At 40.0% G+C, this 18,104-nt stretch overlaps 1 protein-coding gene across 1 annotated transcript; it reads right to left on the bottom strand.

The window, feature by feature from the left end:
- Positions 1-827: 827 nt before the first annotated feature.
- On the bottom strand, positions 828-16,658 carry LOC306882074 (bone morphogenetic protein 5-like). Its single transcript, XM_079436523.1, has 7 exons — positions 15,810-16,658; positions 11,822-12,014; positions 6,976-7,124; positions 3,113-3,310; positions 1,536-1,612; positions 1,320-1,430; positions 828-1,024 (listed from the first exon to the last, which is right to left on the bottom strand). Exons 1-7 carry the CDS (start codon positions 16,261-16,263, stop codon positions 875-877), a joined length of 1,332 nt encoding a protein of 443 aa, XP_079292649.1. The 5' UTR covers positions 16,264-16,658; the 3' UTR covers positions 828-874.
- Positions 16,659-18,104: the final 1,446 nt, after the last annotated feature.

Below are 18,104 nucleotides of genomic sequence, written 5' to 3'. Positions count from 1 at the left end.
GCAAGTTTTGATCAGATGAGGTCAACATTAATTTGCATAAATTGAAACAAAAAGAAAAAAAAAAAACATTTTCTAGCAAACTCACGTAAAACCTGCAACAAACATAGTGTTGAGTCAACCGGTAGAGACAGACACAGAAAATATATTTGAAAATAGATTTAATGACGTACAAACACTGTTCTAAAATAATAAATGCAATATTTAATATATATATATATATATATATATATATATATATATTACTCAGAGTACTAATACAAGTTTATATAAGGAAGAAGAATATTTGCTTGAAGAAAAAAAAATATATATTTTGCATATCCACCCACTGATATCTAAAGCGAACTAATGCAATACTTTGGGCTATTTGAAGAAATATGTATAGTCCTTGGACATACTCAGTGCTTTTACAACAACACTACGATAATTTGAGTTAACAAAGAAAAACATTTGTTTGTTTAATTGCTTGCAAAATCCAATATGGCTGTTTTTCCCCACATAAAAAAATGTAATTAGGTGACTTAGCGTTTAAGGCATTTACATTTCTTTTGTAAAATAGCAGCAGTTCTGTTTTGGAGTGGTTGCTTATAAACTTAGACGTAATCTAAAGAAAGGAAATTATACTTGATCCTGTAAAACTCTCTCTAACTGGCCAAACTCATTAACATATTCTCAGAGAGCAATCAGCTATGGATCTGTGGTAAAGAGTGGTAACTCATCTACATCTCTCATATTAAAAAACGTTATTACAAAACAAAGCCAAATAAATAAGAGGACTCATGAGCTAATATATACATAATACTGTACATCAAATGTCAAAAAAACTATTTCTTTTGATATGTTATTCCAGCAATATGACACAGAAGCCCCTCTGTCCTCAATGACATCCACAGGACCTCACCACCATATTCCTGTACTTCTTCAGAATTACATTTGAGCTGTCATCAAAATACAGCACCGATATGGCATTCAGTTTGGTCGGTGCACAGCAAGGCTTTGGCACATTATCGGGAAACATTAGATGGACCTGTGATGAGAAAAAAAAGAGAGAGAGAGAAATGTTTGATATGTGGGACTGGATTTTAAATGGAGACAACACAGTGAAAAATGGCTTTTCAAAAAAAAAAAATCTTTCAAACTAAACAATGAAATGTATTCACTTTACCATGAAATACATGAACTAGGACCAAAAGTTGATATATATATATATATATATATATATATATATATATATATATACATACATTAATTTTTGGAGCTGCTACTATACTTATTTCTTTATTTTTTTACAGATACTCTATGATGAAGCACAGGAGGCTTACCAAGGTCTGCACAATCGCATGGTTTGTCGCATTCATATGTGCATTGAGTGGAAATGAACATTCTCCATCACAATAAAAGGCCGCGTAGCCCTCTGGAGCAATAATCCAATCCTAAAATGACAGAGAGACAGAGATGAATTCTCTGGTTGAGTGGAGCAATCACGCTGTGCAGTCTTGTAATTGATTGATGTCATACGAGCCGCCACATGTGTTTACCTGCCATCCTAAGTCGCGGAAGCTCACGTAAAGTTCATGCTTCTTGCAGGCTTGTCTCTGTTCACTGGTGTTCTGATCTAGATAACAGCAACAAAACGGAGGTTGAGCCTTCAAACACTGAAGTAGTCGTGTTGTTTAGTCTAGGAGTGTGTGTGGGCTCAGTGTGCTCTATGTTTGCAGCTGGCAGGACGTCTTTGTATACAGACTCTGAATGCAGTAAATACTCAGTAATTTGATGGCAGAAAAGGGGCCTAGATTCAGAAAACATCAGGTAAGCTCAGCAGGTATTTCTCATGTGAGTCATCTAGAACTGTGGAATAAAACAACTGCTACTTATTAAATGCAAATGAGCGATGTTGTAAGTGATTTATACAGAATAGTCTACAGAAAATATATCTCAAATATGACAGGTATCACTGAAATAGGAGCCTTAGGAAATCACACCTTTCTGTGGCGGCCCTAGCCTCTATAAACAGCAAAAGGGGCATGACTGTAAAGGCCCCGATATACTTCAAACGAAGTTCATTTACGTTCTTCGTTTGGGGGCAAAAAGAAATTCGAAAAGGCTGAGCGACAGTATACTGTTTTCAAACATTCCAACATCCCCGCACTGCTTGAGGCAGGGTGCAGATTAATGTAAACGTGTCGCGGCGCTCGAGCGTCTGCCTTAAACACAACAACGATGCAATGAAGGTCTTTTATTAAACTGGATAAATGATTTTAAACTTTTTTAAATTTTATGTGTTGTCATAATTTGATAAAAACAAAGGTTTATTATTGTATGTTATTTTGGCATTTCGTTTATTATATACCTTTTAAATTCGCTTATTGAAAGAGCAACAACAGCAGCAGCAGCAGTATAGTGTAACATTTATTTGAAACACATGTATTTGGTACTTTCTACCTTATATCTTTACTCTTTCATTTCATTCTTTTCATGGCTTTGGAAAACTTGCATCTGATGTTTCTCTACGTCGCTTTTTGTATAACTCCGGGTCGTCGACACCAAGCTTCATTGCAATTTATTTCTAGGAATTAAATGCTGGATTGCGTAATCGCCACGGACCAATGGAAGCTCAAAGGAGCCAAAACGAACTCCGCTGTTTCGAACTTCCGAAACAATCTCAAAACAAACTTAATTTCGGCCTGATTTTGTTCGAAATGATGTCATATCAGTTCGTTCTTCGATTTCATTTGAAGTATATCGGGGCCTTAATCATGCCTTGAACACCATCTGACTTACAAGTAATGTGAACCAGAGTTCATTTTGTTTTAACCTGCCATGGTTTATCTAAAAAACTTGAAAATAAATCATATAATGGTACAACATTCTCCACAAGCACCTTCTTACAATATGCTTTGGGTATCTTTAGTAGATTTGATGCCACTAGCCTGACAAATTTCGTAAATCCAGTGAGTAGTTCAATTAGTTTGATCCAGTAATCAGAAAAGAGGTAGTGAGATTTTTGTGTAACATGTATGTGCATGAAAGTGAGCTGTAGCTGCTCTGTGTCTGGTGGAAGTTAGAAAAATTAATAACATTGCTTACAGCACCTCTGAATTTAAATTTTTTTTACCTCCACTTTTGAGAGCTGGCGAAGGTTTCTGTTGTGTTTTGCTTTTGTTTCTGTTGTGGCTCTTCCTCTTGCTTCCTGTGGCTCTTACAGAACGGAGCAGCACCTCACTGGCTTTGAAAAAAGCAACCAGGAATGGCTGTTTGGACTGAGGTCCGCTCCTTCCAATGATTCCAGCAGATTTCATGTTGATGCTTCTACCTGAAAATCAAACAGATGTATGCATCCGATTAGAGAGATCAACGTTAGACAAACAGCCTTGATTAAGGCATGAAAACCTCTTCCTGGGTAGCAAAATCATCACAACTATTTATGACAGTTTCTATGGTCCACACAGATACTGTAATGATTGTGTACATGTCAAACAGAGAGGGAGAGGGCTGAAAACTGATCCTAAAATGAAGACAACTTCATGGCATCAGGTTCCAATTTAAGAAAGGAAAAACTGGGTGTAGTCGTGACTCAAAGATGATACTTTTGTGAAGTCTCACGCTGGTAAACGTGTCTGTTTTTAAGCTAATATAATGAATATGTGAATGGAAATAACACCAGCTGCATTTCATGGTCCTTATTTCCAGTAAAATGAGTATGCAGCAATAACCAAAACAATAAAGCACAAGCAGAAAAGAACTCTAAAATGTAACATTGTCTTTAAAGTGACCAAATGTTTATCATTCAATAAATTACCCAATAAATTATTTACATAGAGCAATGGTAGTCTGGCTGTCAGTCCTGTGTCTTGTTTCCCCTTCCTCTCGTGCCCATATTTGGCCTTCCTGTTCCTGTCCTCGTTAGTCATCATTAGTTCCTTTGTCTCCAGCCCTCCTTAATTGCCCCGCACCTGTTTCTGTTCTTCCCTGTTGATTTCCTAGTGTTTATAAGCCCTGTGTTTCCCTGCCCCTGTGTCCGATATTGTTCGTCTTACCCCGATCTCCATGTTCTATGTCTTGGGACTTAAATAAAACCTGACGATGGGAAATCTCCATGTCTCCTCGCTCCTTGCCCCGAGTGCTACGTGACATAATACCGGACCCAACGCTGTAAGCGGCGTTCCATGTTTTTTGTTTTCGTTTTTTGAAAAGTTTTGTTTTGTTCCAGTGTTTGCTCCGCTGGCATGGACGCCGCATCCCGCTTCGCCGCCTTAATCCGGGAGGATTGCCCGTTCTACGAGTTTGCAGAGGGTTTCCACAAGATCGGATGTGGGATGATGTAATAAGCTGTTCTGGCTCGGGGCCAATTACCACCGTCCCGTGGACCTCCCAGACACTACCGGCCTGAGCTGGAGAGAGGGGATTTACCGGTGTCTGGGAAGCGTCTGGGGCCGAGCCAGCCCGCCGCCGTTCGCGGCTTCCCCGAGCCCTCTGCAACTCGCGCTTCCAGAGCGCCCCGCGAACCCGTGCTTCCAGAGCGCCCCTGCGAACCCGCGCCTCCAGAGCGCCCCCCGCGAATCGCGCTTCAAGAGCACCCTCCTGTGCCTGCTCCTCGCAGGTGCACTCCTGCGTCTCTGCTGGTCACGTCCAGCTCTCCTGCGTCTCTGCTGGTCCCGTCCAGCTCTCCTGCGTCTCCGCTGGGGCCGTCCAGCTCTCCTACATCTCCGCTGGTCCCATCCAGCTCAGCTCCTCAAGAGCGCCCCCAGGTGTCTGCGCTTCCAGAGCGCCCCCAGGTGTCTGCGCTTCCAGAGCGCCCCCAAGTGTCTGCGCTTCCAGAGCGCCCCCAGGTGTCTGCGCTTCCAGAGCGCCCCCAGGTGTCTGCGCTTCCAGAGCGCCCCCAGGTGTCTGCGCTTCAAGAGCGCCCCCAAGTGTCTGCGCTTCAAGAGCGCCCCCAAGTTTCTGCGCTTCAAGAGCGCCCCCAAGTGTCTGCGCTTCAAGAGCGCCCTCCCGTGCCGGCTCCTCGCACGTGCCCCCCAGTGCCGGCTCCTTGCATGTGCCCTCCTGCGTGTCCGCTGGTTCCGTCCAGTTCCGCGCTGCAAGAGCGCCCCACAGAGTCCGCGCTGCAAGAGCGCCCCACAAGGCCTGCTCCGCAGTGGCTCCCAGGGGGTACTTTCCCAAGAAAATTGGGGGGGGGGGGGTAATAGGGTCACGGCCTGTGTGGCTGGGCCAAGGGCCAAGGCCACAGAACCCCTCGGGTGGCCCGAAAAAGTAAGGCCGTGGCCTCCCGAGTCCCTTGACCCGCCCTGGCCTCCCGACTCCCCTGATCCGCCCTGGCCTCCCGAGTCTCCTGATCCGCCCTGGCCTCCCGAGTCCCCTGACCCGCCATGGCCTCCCGTGTCTCCCATCCCGCCATGGCTCCCAGAACGGGCCCCGCTCTGGCCCCCTGATCCCTGGAGGCCCCCCGAGACCCCCCCCCCCCCCCTCCATTGGATGGTGTATGACGTGAGGACACGCCTTCCGGAGGGGGGCGTAATGTCAGTCCTGTGTCTTGTTTCCCCTTCCTCTCGTGCCCATATTTGGCCTTCCTGTCCTCGTTTGTCATCATTAGTTCCTTTGTCTCCAGCCCTGCTTAACTGCCCCGCACCTGTTTCTGTTCTTCCCTGTTGATTTCCTAGTGCTTATAAGCCCTGTGTTTCCCTGCCCCTGTGTCTGGTATTGTTAGTCTTACCCCGATCTCCATGTTCTGTGTTTTGGGACTTAAATAAAACCTGACGATGGGAAATCTCCGTGTCTCCTCGCTCCTTGCCCCGAGTGCTACGTGACACTGGCAGACATTTTATTGTAAATTATTGTAAAGCTCCACTAAATACAAAATACATCCCACATGCGCAGTTCCTCATATTTAACCTAGAGTTTCCCGTACAATGGTGTAACTCGCTACATAAACACCGCATTACAATGCTTCACTGAAGAAATCAATTAGGTAGTCTTGAACCTGTAGTAATTTTGTCATACATCCGACATTCAAACCACGTTGGTTCAACAATATAGAAGTGTTGTAAATGATGCCACATACTAATGTGGAGTAATAACTTCTGTTAATTAATTGGTTTGAGATAATTCTAAGGGCTTTTTGTTATCTGATGTTTTATTACTTTATTTCCAGATGTGTGATTCAATTGCAGGTAGCCTCTTACATCACACAATGCACTACAGCACATGCATGCTCTTCAAAAACAGCATTTTTAATTCTCTTGACATACTTAAAGACACAGAATGAAATTTGTGGAAGGAAATATACTGCACAGATTGTCCTGCATGTTAACTCACTGAATGTGCCCAAGACCATGATCTGCACTATTTAAGTCCATGTCATATTAACAAGAAACTATGCTTTTAACTACAGATTTCCAAATGTTTTTGTCAGCTAAACCCATTTGACATAAAATATTTACTTGAAATATCTCTGAGGAAGTTAATATTTCAATCATTTAAAAACACATCCGAATGTTTACAGTTCTCTGATGTCAATTAATGCTGACATTGTCATGCAGGTAAACAAATTAAATATTTCTCTTTTTAGTCTTCAAGTGTTTAAATAATTAATTTGACTTTTGTATGATTTAATTACTTATTAGCTTTTTATCAGAACAAACCCACTGCAGTTCTGACAGTAAGCCCAGTTTGGGAAACCCTGGTTTAATGTATTGTTTGATGTTGATATGCATCCGCTTTTTTTATGTCAATATAAATAAATGTCATGGTAAGTTTAAAACAAGTTAGATGAAAAATGATCTAAAAAGCAGTCACAATACAGTACCTAAAATGAGTATGTTACTAACTAAAGTTTTCATCATGTAACAATGTACTACAGTTTGTAAGTAATCTACCCAGCGCTGATACTCCAGTTTCCAGTACCATCCTCTGAATGCATTCTCTGACACAGCATAAACTGTGTGATTGTCCTTAATTAAAGCACAGATGTCCCTGTCTTACCGTCAGTGGTCTCCACGCAGAGCTGCAGGCCCATGTTCTGCTGCGGGTTCAGGACCCAGTGATTACTGGTGGCCGTGATGTCAAACACCAGCCACCCCCCATCAGTAGCGCGGATCTTTTTAGAGTCCAGGAGAAATGTTTCAGCATCCCTAATGAGACAATAAGAATGCACAAAATCACAATGAGATTTACATTATATTTTTGAATATAACATTTCACTGTCCACCACAAATAGATGAATGTTAAACTGTAATGACATGTTTGAAATCCGAGACGAATGAGTTGGATTTTGCTAATTGCAGTCATTCTGCATCTTAATTAGCAATGTTGATTATAACATAGAAAAACAAATATTGAAACGAGTGCAACCAAATTTTCTCTCAACTCTTCCTTTTCATCTCGACCACAATTTTGTCAACAAGCCATTCCTGTTCATCTACTTAATTGACGTTCCAAAACAGCACATGGGCCACACAGTGAGAGAGCAGCCCAGATCCCACAGACAGGAAAAATGATCAGCGACAGTGGCACGTCCCAGCATGCCACAGTGAGGGCGAGCGCAGCACACCACCGCATTCTGTGTCCCTGTTACAACTCAATATGCTCACTTTCTTTTCAACTTCGGCATGACCAAGCCAGTACAACTGATATAAAGTAGGCGATCTGTGCATCATATTATACACTGACCTCAAAAGAAAGGGAGAGATGAAAACAGACCCTAATACATGCTCTCAGAACTCAGCAAGTATCATGGAATTCTTTGAAGTACCTTGGAGTTGCATGTGAATACCATGGCTAATGGTAAATCATTCAGTTCCACAGTACTGTGGTGTTACCATCTGTTAAATATTCTGATTCCCCTATTGATGATTCTTTCAGCTCTTCAAAAAGTGCAAACCCAACCCATGAATAATTTGTCCTGAACCAAATATTCTAAACAAAATCAATGGCATTTTTTCTGTATTTCTTTTTATTAGAGAACCATCTGTCAAAAACTTTGTTCTGAATGTTTATCTTCAATTGCACTTTGTCATGTGAACAACCAGTTAGTAATTACACTGATTTAAGTCTCATGAGCCTTCAGTTCAACATAACACATTAAAAGTTCTTGGTTGATTTCCAGTTGGACACGACAATAGTAATGACTTGCGGTTCAGTGAAAAAGTAAAGAAGCACCCTGACCGATTCAGGCAGTGAGTGAGTCATTAGACTGATTCACACAAATAGTGATCTCGTGAGTTTCAGACTGATTTATGAGTCTGTTCATTAAAACGATTCGGCTCATTAGAGTCGCTAGTGAGTTGGACTACATCAAACTGCGAGCAGCCAGAGAGGACAATGCACTAGAAACATGCGTGGTCTATTTACTGTATCGTTTGCTTTCATTAAATTCAGATTTTTCTCTGCTGAACAGAAACTTTGAAATTAAACTATAAAATTAAACAAGTTTTGCATAAGAAGTAGTTCTCTATTCTTAATCCTAACCATTATGGTATCAAAGTAACCTCCACAATACTGTTTAGTAAAGGTGTAAAATTTAGTTTACCGCCATGCCTTTAACACTCACAGTGGGTACCCGTTGGCAGGCTATAAGAAGTGGGTGCTAAGCTGTGAAATACTAAATTCCACTAATCACAGGAAAATCACAGTACGGACACAGGAGTGAATGTGTGAAGTTGTGGGACATGGGTGCCTCATAAACACAGGCATGAGGAAGGGTTCCAGGGCCTCTGATGGCAGAATCCATTATAAACCCCTGTTGCATTGCCCCAGGAGAGCCGTATCTCCTCTTAAACGTTTCAGCTGCATTCATTCATTCATGGTGAGAAAAGGCCCTGTCTACGGTGTGCCCATGTATGACTCAAGATAAGTCACGGCTCTCAATCTAGATTAGAAGACCATTAGAACCGTGAAGTGGCAGGTGGGCACAGACTCACTTTTAGGAAGCTTTGGAAGTCTCTTGACGCAGAGGCCCTCTATTAAGGCCAGATGCAAGCACTCTGACAAGCAGTCGAGATACGCAAAGAGTGATAACTGATGGACTTTCAAGACTTTCATAAGTGCTGGAAGTTGCAAATGAGCTGTTAATGGAAAGCTTTATCCATGGCCATTACCAGCAAGTATATCTGGTGAGACTGAGGAAGAACAGGTTTGCTTTGATTCGGGTGAGCTCTGGAAATCGTTCCTAGAGGACAAAGGGGGGTCTGAACCTTACAGAACAGAGTTGAACTGATGTCATGGTGTTTTAGTTGAGCCCAGCTTGCTATATCCTAAAAAAAAAAAAAAAATCTGCAAAGCTGGGGTAGTTTTCTTAGGAAAATTTCCTTACATCATTCCACAATGACTATGCAATCTTTCTTTGCGAATTAAGGGCACAGGTTGGACCTCCCATACTTTAGATGTTGAGAAAGACTTGTATTACCATCCTAACTCAAACCTTATTGAGCTACACTGACATGAGCAATGCAACAGGTTCAATATCTATATAACCTTGGTTCCCACATCTTCTGAAAAATGAATTGAAGGTTTATAGCTGAGGATAACTTAAAAATGTATCTGAAAACATATGAAATGTTATTCCTCAGTAAATCCTACAAGAGTTTTGTTCTTTTCTCCTGGACATTTCTAAAGTTCATGAGTATGATGAAGGTGAACAGATTTAGCTTTAGGATTACATTATAACAAATGTAGTAATGAATGGATAGATTTAAGGCAGGAGATGGGGTGATGGATGGATGCTGGAAGAGTCATTATGGTAGTGAGGTACGCAGCTGTTTATATACTCTTGCATAATGATTGACAGGATCAAATGAACTAGCTCCTCCTCAACCTTGGTTTTAAAACTCCATAAAGTAAACCTTCTTTGTGCAATACTCGGAATGATAAAGATACCAGTCTGCCATCTGGGTTTTTTTCACATTTAGCAAAAGCAATGATATTAGTTACATATTAATAGATCCTGTAGTAAATATGTTAGCCTACAGTAGTTGTAAAAGCTTGAGACACGTGCTCCTAAATCATGTTAAACAACATCATCCTTGGATGATTCCAAAATATGTTACATTAATATTAGCCAAATGTATTTGACTTTTTCCACATATTTTCTGTAAAATGACTAATCCGAGACATTGTGTACCACTGTCAGTCTTTCAATGGTGACAAATTACAGTCTTAAAACATCCTGACGCATTCAGTTTATCGTCACAAGGGAAACCTCCAGACAGACTCCAGACTCAATCGTGTAAACAGGATGTAATTTTATTTTCCGCTTGATTGCCTGCCTAAAGTGTTTCACAGACCAGGCAGAGCTTTAAGAGACTATCCTACAGGTTTAATTGGAAGTAAGGTTTAATTTAAACTCAACATGTTACTCTGGGGCAAAAACTGCCGCTGATGCTTTGTTCAGCTGCAAAACGTATAGCTTTTTCAACACCATAACAACTATTTGAAAATCTGGAATCTGAGGGTGCAAAAACTCCAAATATTGAGAAAATCGCCTTTAAAGTTGTTCAAATGAAGTTCTTAGCAATGCATATTACTAATCAAAAATTAAGTTTTGATATATTTACAGTAGGAATTTTACAAAATATCTTCATGGAACATGATCTTTACTTAATATCCTAATGATTTTTGGCATAAAAGAAAGATCAATAATTTTTACGCATAAAGTGTGTTTTTTGCTACTGCTACAAATATACCCCAGCGACTTAAGACTGGTTTTGTGCTCCAGGGTCACAAATAAATGTATTCTCTAACTCCATTATTCATTGAAATTCCTGCTATGTGATTGGGTATTAAACTAACCTAGCAAAGGTTCAGACAATTTTGATCCTGACCAGGCAGAACAATTGAACACTGCTGCCCAAAAATGTGTTTTCTAAAGAAATTAATACTTGTATTCAGCAAGAACAGATTAAATTCATAAAAATGGTCAATTGTGACATTTATAATGCAACACAAAGTTTCTATATATTTTTTAATTTTTTTAAAAGCTGTTCTTTTGCACATACTATACCGTTTTTCCTGAAAAAAAGTATGAAGTTTCAGGAAAAATATTAAGCATAAAAATCTGCACTTTATAGAATGATTTCTGAAGGGTCATGTGACACTGAAGTAATGAGTAATGGCTGCTGAAAATTCAGCTTTGATCACAACAATACATTTAATTTTACAATATTTTTAAATAGAATATAGTTATTTAAATAAATGAATATATAAATGCAGCCTTGGTGAGCAGATGTGACTTTTTTCAAAACCTTCAAAATACTTTTGAACAGTGTGTTGCCCATCTATTTTGTAGTCCTCAATGTTTCGAGTGTGCAAGACTACATAAAGTGTTTGTATTTTTGGCATGTTCCTTTTAGACAGCAAGAAACCTGATCTTTTTTTTTTTTTTGGAAACTACACGACATGTCAAAAGGCATGTTTACTCATTCTTTATTACTATGAAGTGAAAATATGAAATAGCACAAGTATGGAAATGATTTTGTGACCAAGTCTAACTAGTATTTGAGGTTCTTCACTCTCTCAACCAGCTTTTTGAGGTTCATTCTGTGATGCTTTTTAAATGGATTTGAAGAAGTTCATACTGTATGCATTAGACACTTATTGGCTGCTTTTCCTTTGCTCCATCTGCTCCAACTCATCCAGACATTTTGATTAAGATGTTGTGGGGAATTCCCTGAGAATTAATCATGGCCACTAACAATGGCGTTTTATTTGCAGGTGCTGTTTGTGTTATTTTATTTCATTTTGCATTCTGTAAAAAAAGTATCATGAGAAACATGAATTGGCTCTAGTATGTCCAAAGTTTTGAACGGTAATGTAAAATGAGGAAAGATCTCACCTGTTTGGATATTCTTTGATGACTTGGTAAATGGTGACCTTGAGTGTGATGTTCTCATATCTGACGTGACTTTGATCCTTATAAATCCTGAACTCGGCGGCGGTCACTGCCTCACCTTCCGGAATCTGAGTCAGGTCGAAACGAAACTCCCTGTAGTGTCGTCTGTGATGGGAGAAATCCTTGTCCCGCTCGACTGCACGGAAACACAAAACGCTCAATGAGAAGCTTCACGGGACTCGTTCGTTTCACACTGTAGGACGGAGGAAGACTATCGCACACATGTAAAGTGTCAGGAGCTGCTTTCTTTAAAAAGTCATTCATCAAAATCATCAACATTCCACGCCTAATCCAAACATTTGGACGACCAACAAAAGCAGTATCCAGTCCATTAAAGCAGCCATCTAAGCACAGGTAGCAGCCGCTACACAAGCCCTTGCCTGTATGCTCTATCCATGATGAATGGGCTGTCAGGTAAGAAAAACAGGCCTTCGCTAATAACACACTGAGTTAGACGACGAGACACACATTTCGAGCGAACAATATATCACAAGCTTTCTACTCTGATATTCTGACCTCCCAAGATTCCCATTTCTAATCTGCTGCAAATACCATGTGGGTGAGATGTTATCACTGTCAGAAATTTAGTGCTACCTCCTAAAAGTGTCCTAAATTGTGGAAACCTTAACGAGCAAACATTTTTGATATATTGGAGGTGCCTAGTAGATAAGGCTTTCTCTATATATCTAGAAACTGCTTTGCCAGATGATGATGAAGCATTGCATTCAATGTGTGTTTTAACCCTTGAACAGGCCTCTGAACATTCAGTACGGCACCAACTGAGGTGTGAATGATCCTGCTGAAAATATGCCACTCAACCTGAACACACCATCGCTACCAAAAAAAAAAAAAGAAGAAAAGTTATTATAGTTATCGCTGCAGCTTTCAAGAATACAGCATGTTTGCTGAGCAGATACAGATACAAAAGAAAAACTGGGAAAAGAAGTGGATAATGTCATTTGCAAACATAGTATTACAAATAAAATAATAAAATTGATTTCCTAGAAATTAGTGTCTGTGTTGTTTTGGCAGAAACTATAGATACGTTTTTGTAAGGCAATAAAGAAACAGATAAGCACAGATACGACTCTTTGTCTTCTTAGGACTCATAACATTCCAACATAAAAACCTATTTTTAAACCCGTTTTAATTACAAGAGATGTTTGATTAGGGGGAAAAAAAAACAATGGTATATCGGAAAACGCTGAAAAATGCTGTTCTTTTACCATTAATGGACATCTCAACCATTTGGTAGACATTAAACTTTTGGCTTTGTAAAACTAAACACCGACTGTTGGTATTACTGAAATACAAAATGCAAAGGAATAAAAGGGTTAAAGAAGAATATAAAAAAATTAGCTTCTTTTTGTACTAATTCCATGTAGTCTGCAATTCTCATTTCTGAAGCATTGCCTAAAACATGCATGCATAGAGTGAAATGCAGACATACAGCACTGCTCATGAAGCAGCAGAGCTTAAGTGCGTTTGCTTTGTGGTGCCGGTGAAAGAGCGCAGCTCGGCTCCTCTGATAGTTTATCTACAGTGAAAGTCTGTAGTTACTTAACACGGAGAGGTCAGAGGGCAGGCCACAGTTACACCAGCTGGCCAGACTCAACTTCAGCATCCTGGCTGCTAATTAAGAACAGAAGATGGGGATCTAGTGCTTTCCGGGCAATACCGAGATATTGTTTCATTAATTCAGTGCATTCATTTCCAGAGATCAATGGAGAAGTTAAAGTACATTTTGCCTGCATGGCAATGATCCAGCCAAATGGAGGCTTAAGCACAATCATCCATTTGCACTACTCATAGCTGTCGTTTTTCTTTACTATGAGTGTACGTTTTGATCATTCAACTGTAGACAAGCTGCTTTTTTTTAAACCAATGAACTCCAGCATCGATGTGTTTTATGAAATGCAAGGCTGCTACGTATCCAGGATCCTTTTAGCACTTCAGTCTCATTGTACATTGAAAGAGCTGCAGCGCTTTGAAAGCAGACGCTGTACATGCCCTCATTCTCCTGAGTGAAAACACATGGAGCGCAGTTAAGGCGATGATGGGGGACTCTACCTTAACACACACGTTTATTTACTCTGCCAATCTGAGGCCCAAACTGTGTTTATACTGAACTCCCTTTTGTATTTTTCAGACAAATCCATAAAAACAACAAATTCAGACAAGATTTTTGTGATTCATCTGGGTGTAGGATTGTAACAAAGCAGTAACATTTAAAGTCATGTCCTTTAATGGAAAAACAAGCAAAAATAAGGCTAAATCAAGTCTAACGCATAAATTAGATTAGCCAAGAAAGAAAAAAGGCACTAGCTACTGGCACCAGATTACCAGATTTAGACCAAAAGCAGCCTTTCTTCAAGCTCTTTCCTCTGCTTAACAACAGGAAGTAATTAAGGCAAATTATCCTCAGGTCACACAGTCACTTGATAAGCATACATGAACTGTGAGGTGAGAGGTCACAGCCACTGAAGTTGTATACAGTTCAGCGTACACTTATCGTCTTATCGCAGCATTCTTCAAATAACAGCAAAAAGCATTTATTACTAACGACAGGATATTAACAAACCCTGCATGTCCACGTCCTTCATGATTTGCTTCACTTTTTCTACTCACATTGCTACGGTATGTGCATGCATGCTTTCTAAGAAGTATATTCTGATATAATGACACTCTTTATAGCCACAATTTTATTTTCTCTCTAACCTGCAATTGCCTCAGAGTTTCCAGTAACCATACAGTCCTATATATACACCGTTTATAGAGTTTTCAAGGACAGCGTAAATGTGGAGGACTATATTCCAGTAATATGAATTTTTTTTTTTTTTAAATCACCTGCTATTTTAACACTGGGCGTTGGATTCAAAAGAGGGCACTATTTTTGAAATCAAATGATCTATGGCATAGATGTTAATTCCTTACAAAGGCACAAACGTTTGCAAGGATCTAGCAATAGTATAAAACTGTTTAACAATAATTTTTATCAGACAAACTTGCAAAAATAGACTAATTGAAATTAATAATCAATTAAGTGCAGGACATCATCAAACAGCCTAAAGTGAAACAGGCTATGTCGATGGCATTTTCATAGCAGTGTTGTTGAACAATGTGCTTACATTCATTGAAAATAGCATTTTTTTTCCAAAGAGATGTTTTCACTTCAATAACCAGAAAATGCACATCATCTAAATATATTTTATATTTATTTTGTTTGTGTTAAACAAACTATGTAAGAAGCTTGTTTACTCAGCTCAGCCCTTCTAGACTCCTGTGTGTCTACTAAATTCAACAGTCTATAATTTTACATTTTATAAACTTGGTGAAGCACTAAATATTGTGACAAACGAAACGGTAGCTGGCAATTATCAATAATTACCATTTAAAATCAGGAGCTAGGCTGTAATTGCATTCCTTCTATAAACGAGCACATATTTTAAGTTATCTTAATGTGTTCTGATGTCTGAGGCCCTTTAGCTCAAAAATATAGGCGCGTTAAAGCATCAAATTTCCATTTCTTAATTTGCGTAAATTCATAAAAACTAAATATAACCAAAGTTCACATTCTCCCGCAGGAACAAAAAATATGTTCTCTGAGACCCCAGATATAAAACATGAACAAACGCAATGAATAACATTCTCCGACTGACAAAAACTCCGTAGAGATGTAGCCAACGCCAGCTAAATGTTTATTTGTATTTAATTTTATACAGTATGACAGCAAATAAAGGCAGTGTCATTATTCTGAAAAGTGCATTAATGTATAGAAATAAATAAAAGGGCTAAATATCCAATAGACTTTTCCTGCGGTTTAGATTTGACAAATGTGAAATGACACTACAAATATTAATATTTCACATCACACATACAAGACTTTACAAATACACTTTAAGAGAAAACCCTGCCACCCAAATATACGTACCCAGATTGACAAAGCTCATCACCATATCCGCGTCATTGAGAAAGTTGGTGTCTTGCGCGGTGGCCAAAGGCGGGCTCTGACTGGTCAAGGGCGCAGCGCGGTACGGCTGCCGCGGCGCGCTCGAGTATCCATGTGGAACCACAGAGGCGCCTTTACGCGCTTTCCCAGAGAGCGTCTTCCCCAGTATCGCGTCCTCTTCCTCGGTCGTCATCGCGTTGTACAGGTCCAGCATGAAGAGCGGTGCCGACGACGCTTGTTTACCCGGGGAGAAGGGCCTGGGACGGTGAGGCAAGCCCAGGATGGAGAGGATTTCTCTCTGGATCTCTCGCCGCTCGTGGTTACGCAACCGCCTGTAAATAAAGCTCGAATGCACATGGTTGTCTCCTAAACCGCACTGAACGCCGTGAAGAAAGCCGAGACAGCTCCACAGAAGTCCAAATGTTGGCGCTCTCATCTTTATTTCTCAGGATGATGCTTTCACCAAGCGACAGCTGGGTTGATGATGGTGCTCACCATGGTGCACCATTAATAGCCGACTTTGTTCAAGTTCTTTATTGATCAAGTCTTTATTCTGTGTTTCCTCTCAAACCTAGAATGAAGTTCTTTTCAGGCTTCAAGGTGATGCCTCAGGTCAGCAGTTGCTTGCGCCGTGCCATTCTTAAGCAGCATCTTCAATACTGTCATGAACCTGAATTGAATTCTGAACTGAATTGTTTAACATCAAAAACGTAATCGAGAGACTTTTCACCTGCGCGTTTACTGAAAGCAGCAGCAGCACCGACCGCCTGGGAACAGAAGCGCGCAGCCTCAGGAGTCAGTGCATGAACTGGCTCAAGTTGTGCATGCACCGACAGAAGACTACATCCCTGTAAAAGTGTTGAAAGCGGTAGTCCGTCCCACTCTCAGGAGGGTTTGCATCAACCTCTAGCGGTCGTATATAAAACATAGTTGACCAGGGGGATGAATGCAAGCTCACCGTGAAATGAGAGACACTTGATATATGAGACCTTTCGTAATTAGCCAAAGGAAAAGTCCAGGCGGGCAAACACCTGTCAGCTTTATTTCAGCGTTGCTCGGTCTATTGGCTTATATTCGAGCTCACGACAACAGAGTGCACTTTTCCAAGTAATAGTTTGTTATGGCAGTGCCGTTATTTGGACTTCTGTTATTATTTTAACTTCTACAGTGGCAAACAGACTTCTGCAAGTTTGCAAACTTACTAATATGGATCAACGCTGGGTTGGCTGCACTACAGTAGACAATACTAAATACTAAGCTGTGTTTTTACTCTCTCTCTCTCTCTCTCTCTCTCTCTCTCTCTCTCTCTCTCTCTCTATATATATATCGTGTGTGTGTGTATGTATGTATATATATATATATATATATGTGTGTGTGTGTGTATGTGTGTGTGTGTGATGGTGAAGGAAAAAAAGCCAGCAAGTGTCCAGCATGGGAACTCCTTCATTACTGACGGCTCATTTGGCTGGCTGGTTGTCTATCCAAACAGCTGCTGTCTACTTCATACTTCAGTCTGTGTTAAAAGACGTAATATAATTGACTTGAATACTTAGTAAAAAATGTGAAAAAGAATGAGTGTGTCCAAACATTTGACCGGTTGGTTAAAAATCCAATGTATGTCAGCCCCGTGAGGGCACTTAAATACATGAAAGTGAATAATTTTAGCTTATCTAGAATGAAAACCTGAAAGTCAAGTCTTAGGGAACATCCTAAATGTAAGAAAAGAGTAACAGCGACATCTAGGAGTGGAACTCAGGATGAGTGCAATAATTGCAGGAGAGCAGCGTTTTTAACAGTAAAATATTTTAGTAGCATTTTAGCTTTAATGGTTAATTTGTGCGGTATCATCCTGTTATAATACCTATTTCAACATAATCTCTTTTCAACCAGTAATACTCAATTGTAACAATTTGATTGGATCACCCGTAACCAATACTACGTAAATAAAGGATTTATCACAGGATGTGCCTCAGACATTGAGATTTTCGGTTTTTGCATGAAACCACTATTAATGTATGAAATTGTTGTGGAACATTGTAAGAATGCTGCAAATCACATGCTTGAAACTATAGTATACATTTCCCACATAATAAAATAAAAGTAATAGTTTTGTTACAAATCATGAAGCAACAACAGCAACAAAAAATAATAAAAAAAGGTTTTAATTAATGTTATCAAAAGTCATTCAAACAGTCATAAAAAAATCACTGCAAAAATAAGAAAGCGCTCTCACAGGAAAAGCGGTAACTGATATCAGTTCTTATAAATAACAAAAAA

Source organism: Barbus barbus (genome assembly GCF_936440315.1).
Source record: "Barbus barbus genome assembly, chromosome: 16".
NCBI lineage: Eukaryota > Metazoa > Chordata > Actinopteri > Cypriniformes > Cyprinidae > Barbus > Barbus barbus.
Note: the sequence above shows the minus strand (reverse complement) of the source record. Positions and strands in the feature narration are given on the sequence as shown.

Excerpts from the sequence above, each read along its gene's own strand:
- LOC306882074 (XM_079436523.1), bottom strand. The coding sequence starts at position 16,263 with ATGAGAGCGCCAACATTTGGACTTCTGTGGAGCTGTCTCGGCTTTCTT. Across the intron at positions 12,015-15,809 it reads GATGAGCTTTGTCAATCTGG|TCGAGCGGGACAAGGATTTC; the intron begins GTACGTATATTT and ends GTTTCCGTGCAG. Across the intron at positions 7,125-11,821 it reads ATCAAAGAATATCCAAACAG|GGATGCTGAAACATTTCTCC; the intron begins GTGAGATCTTTC and ends TTGTCTCATTAG.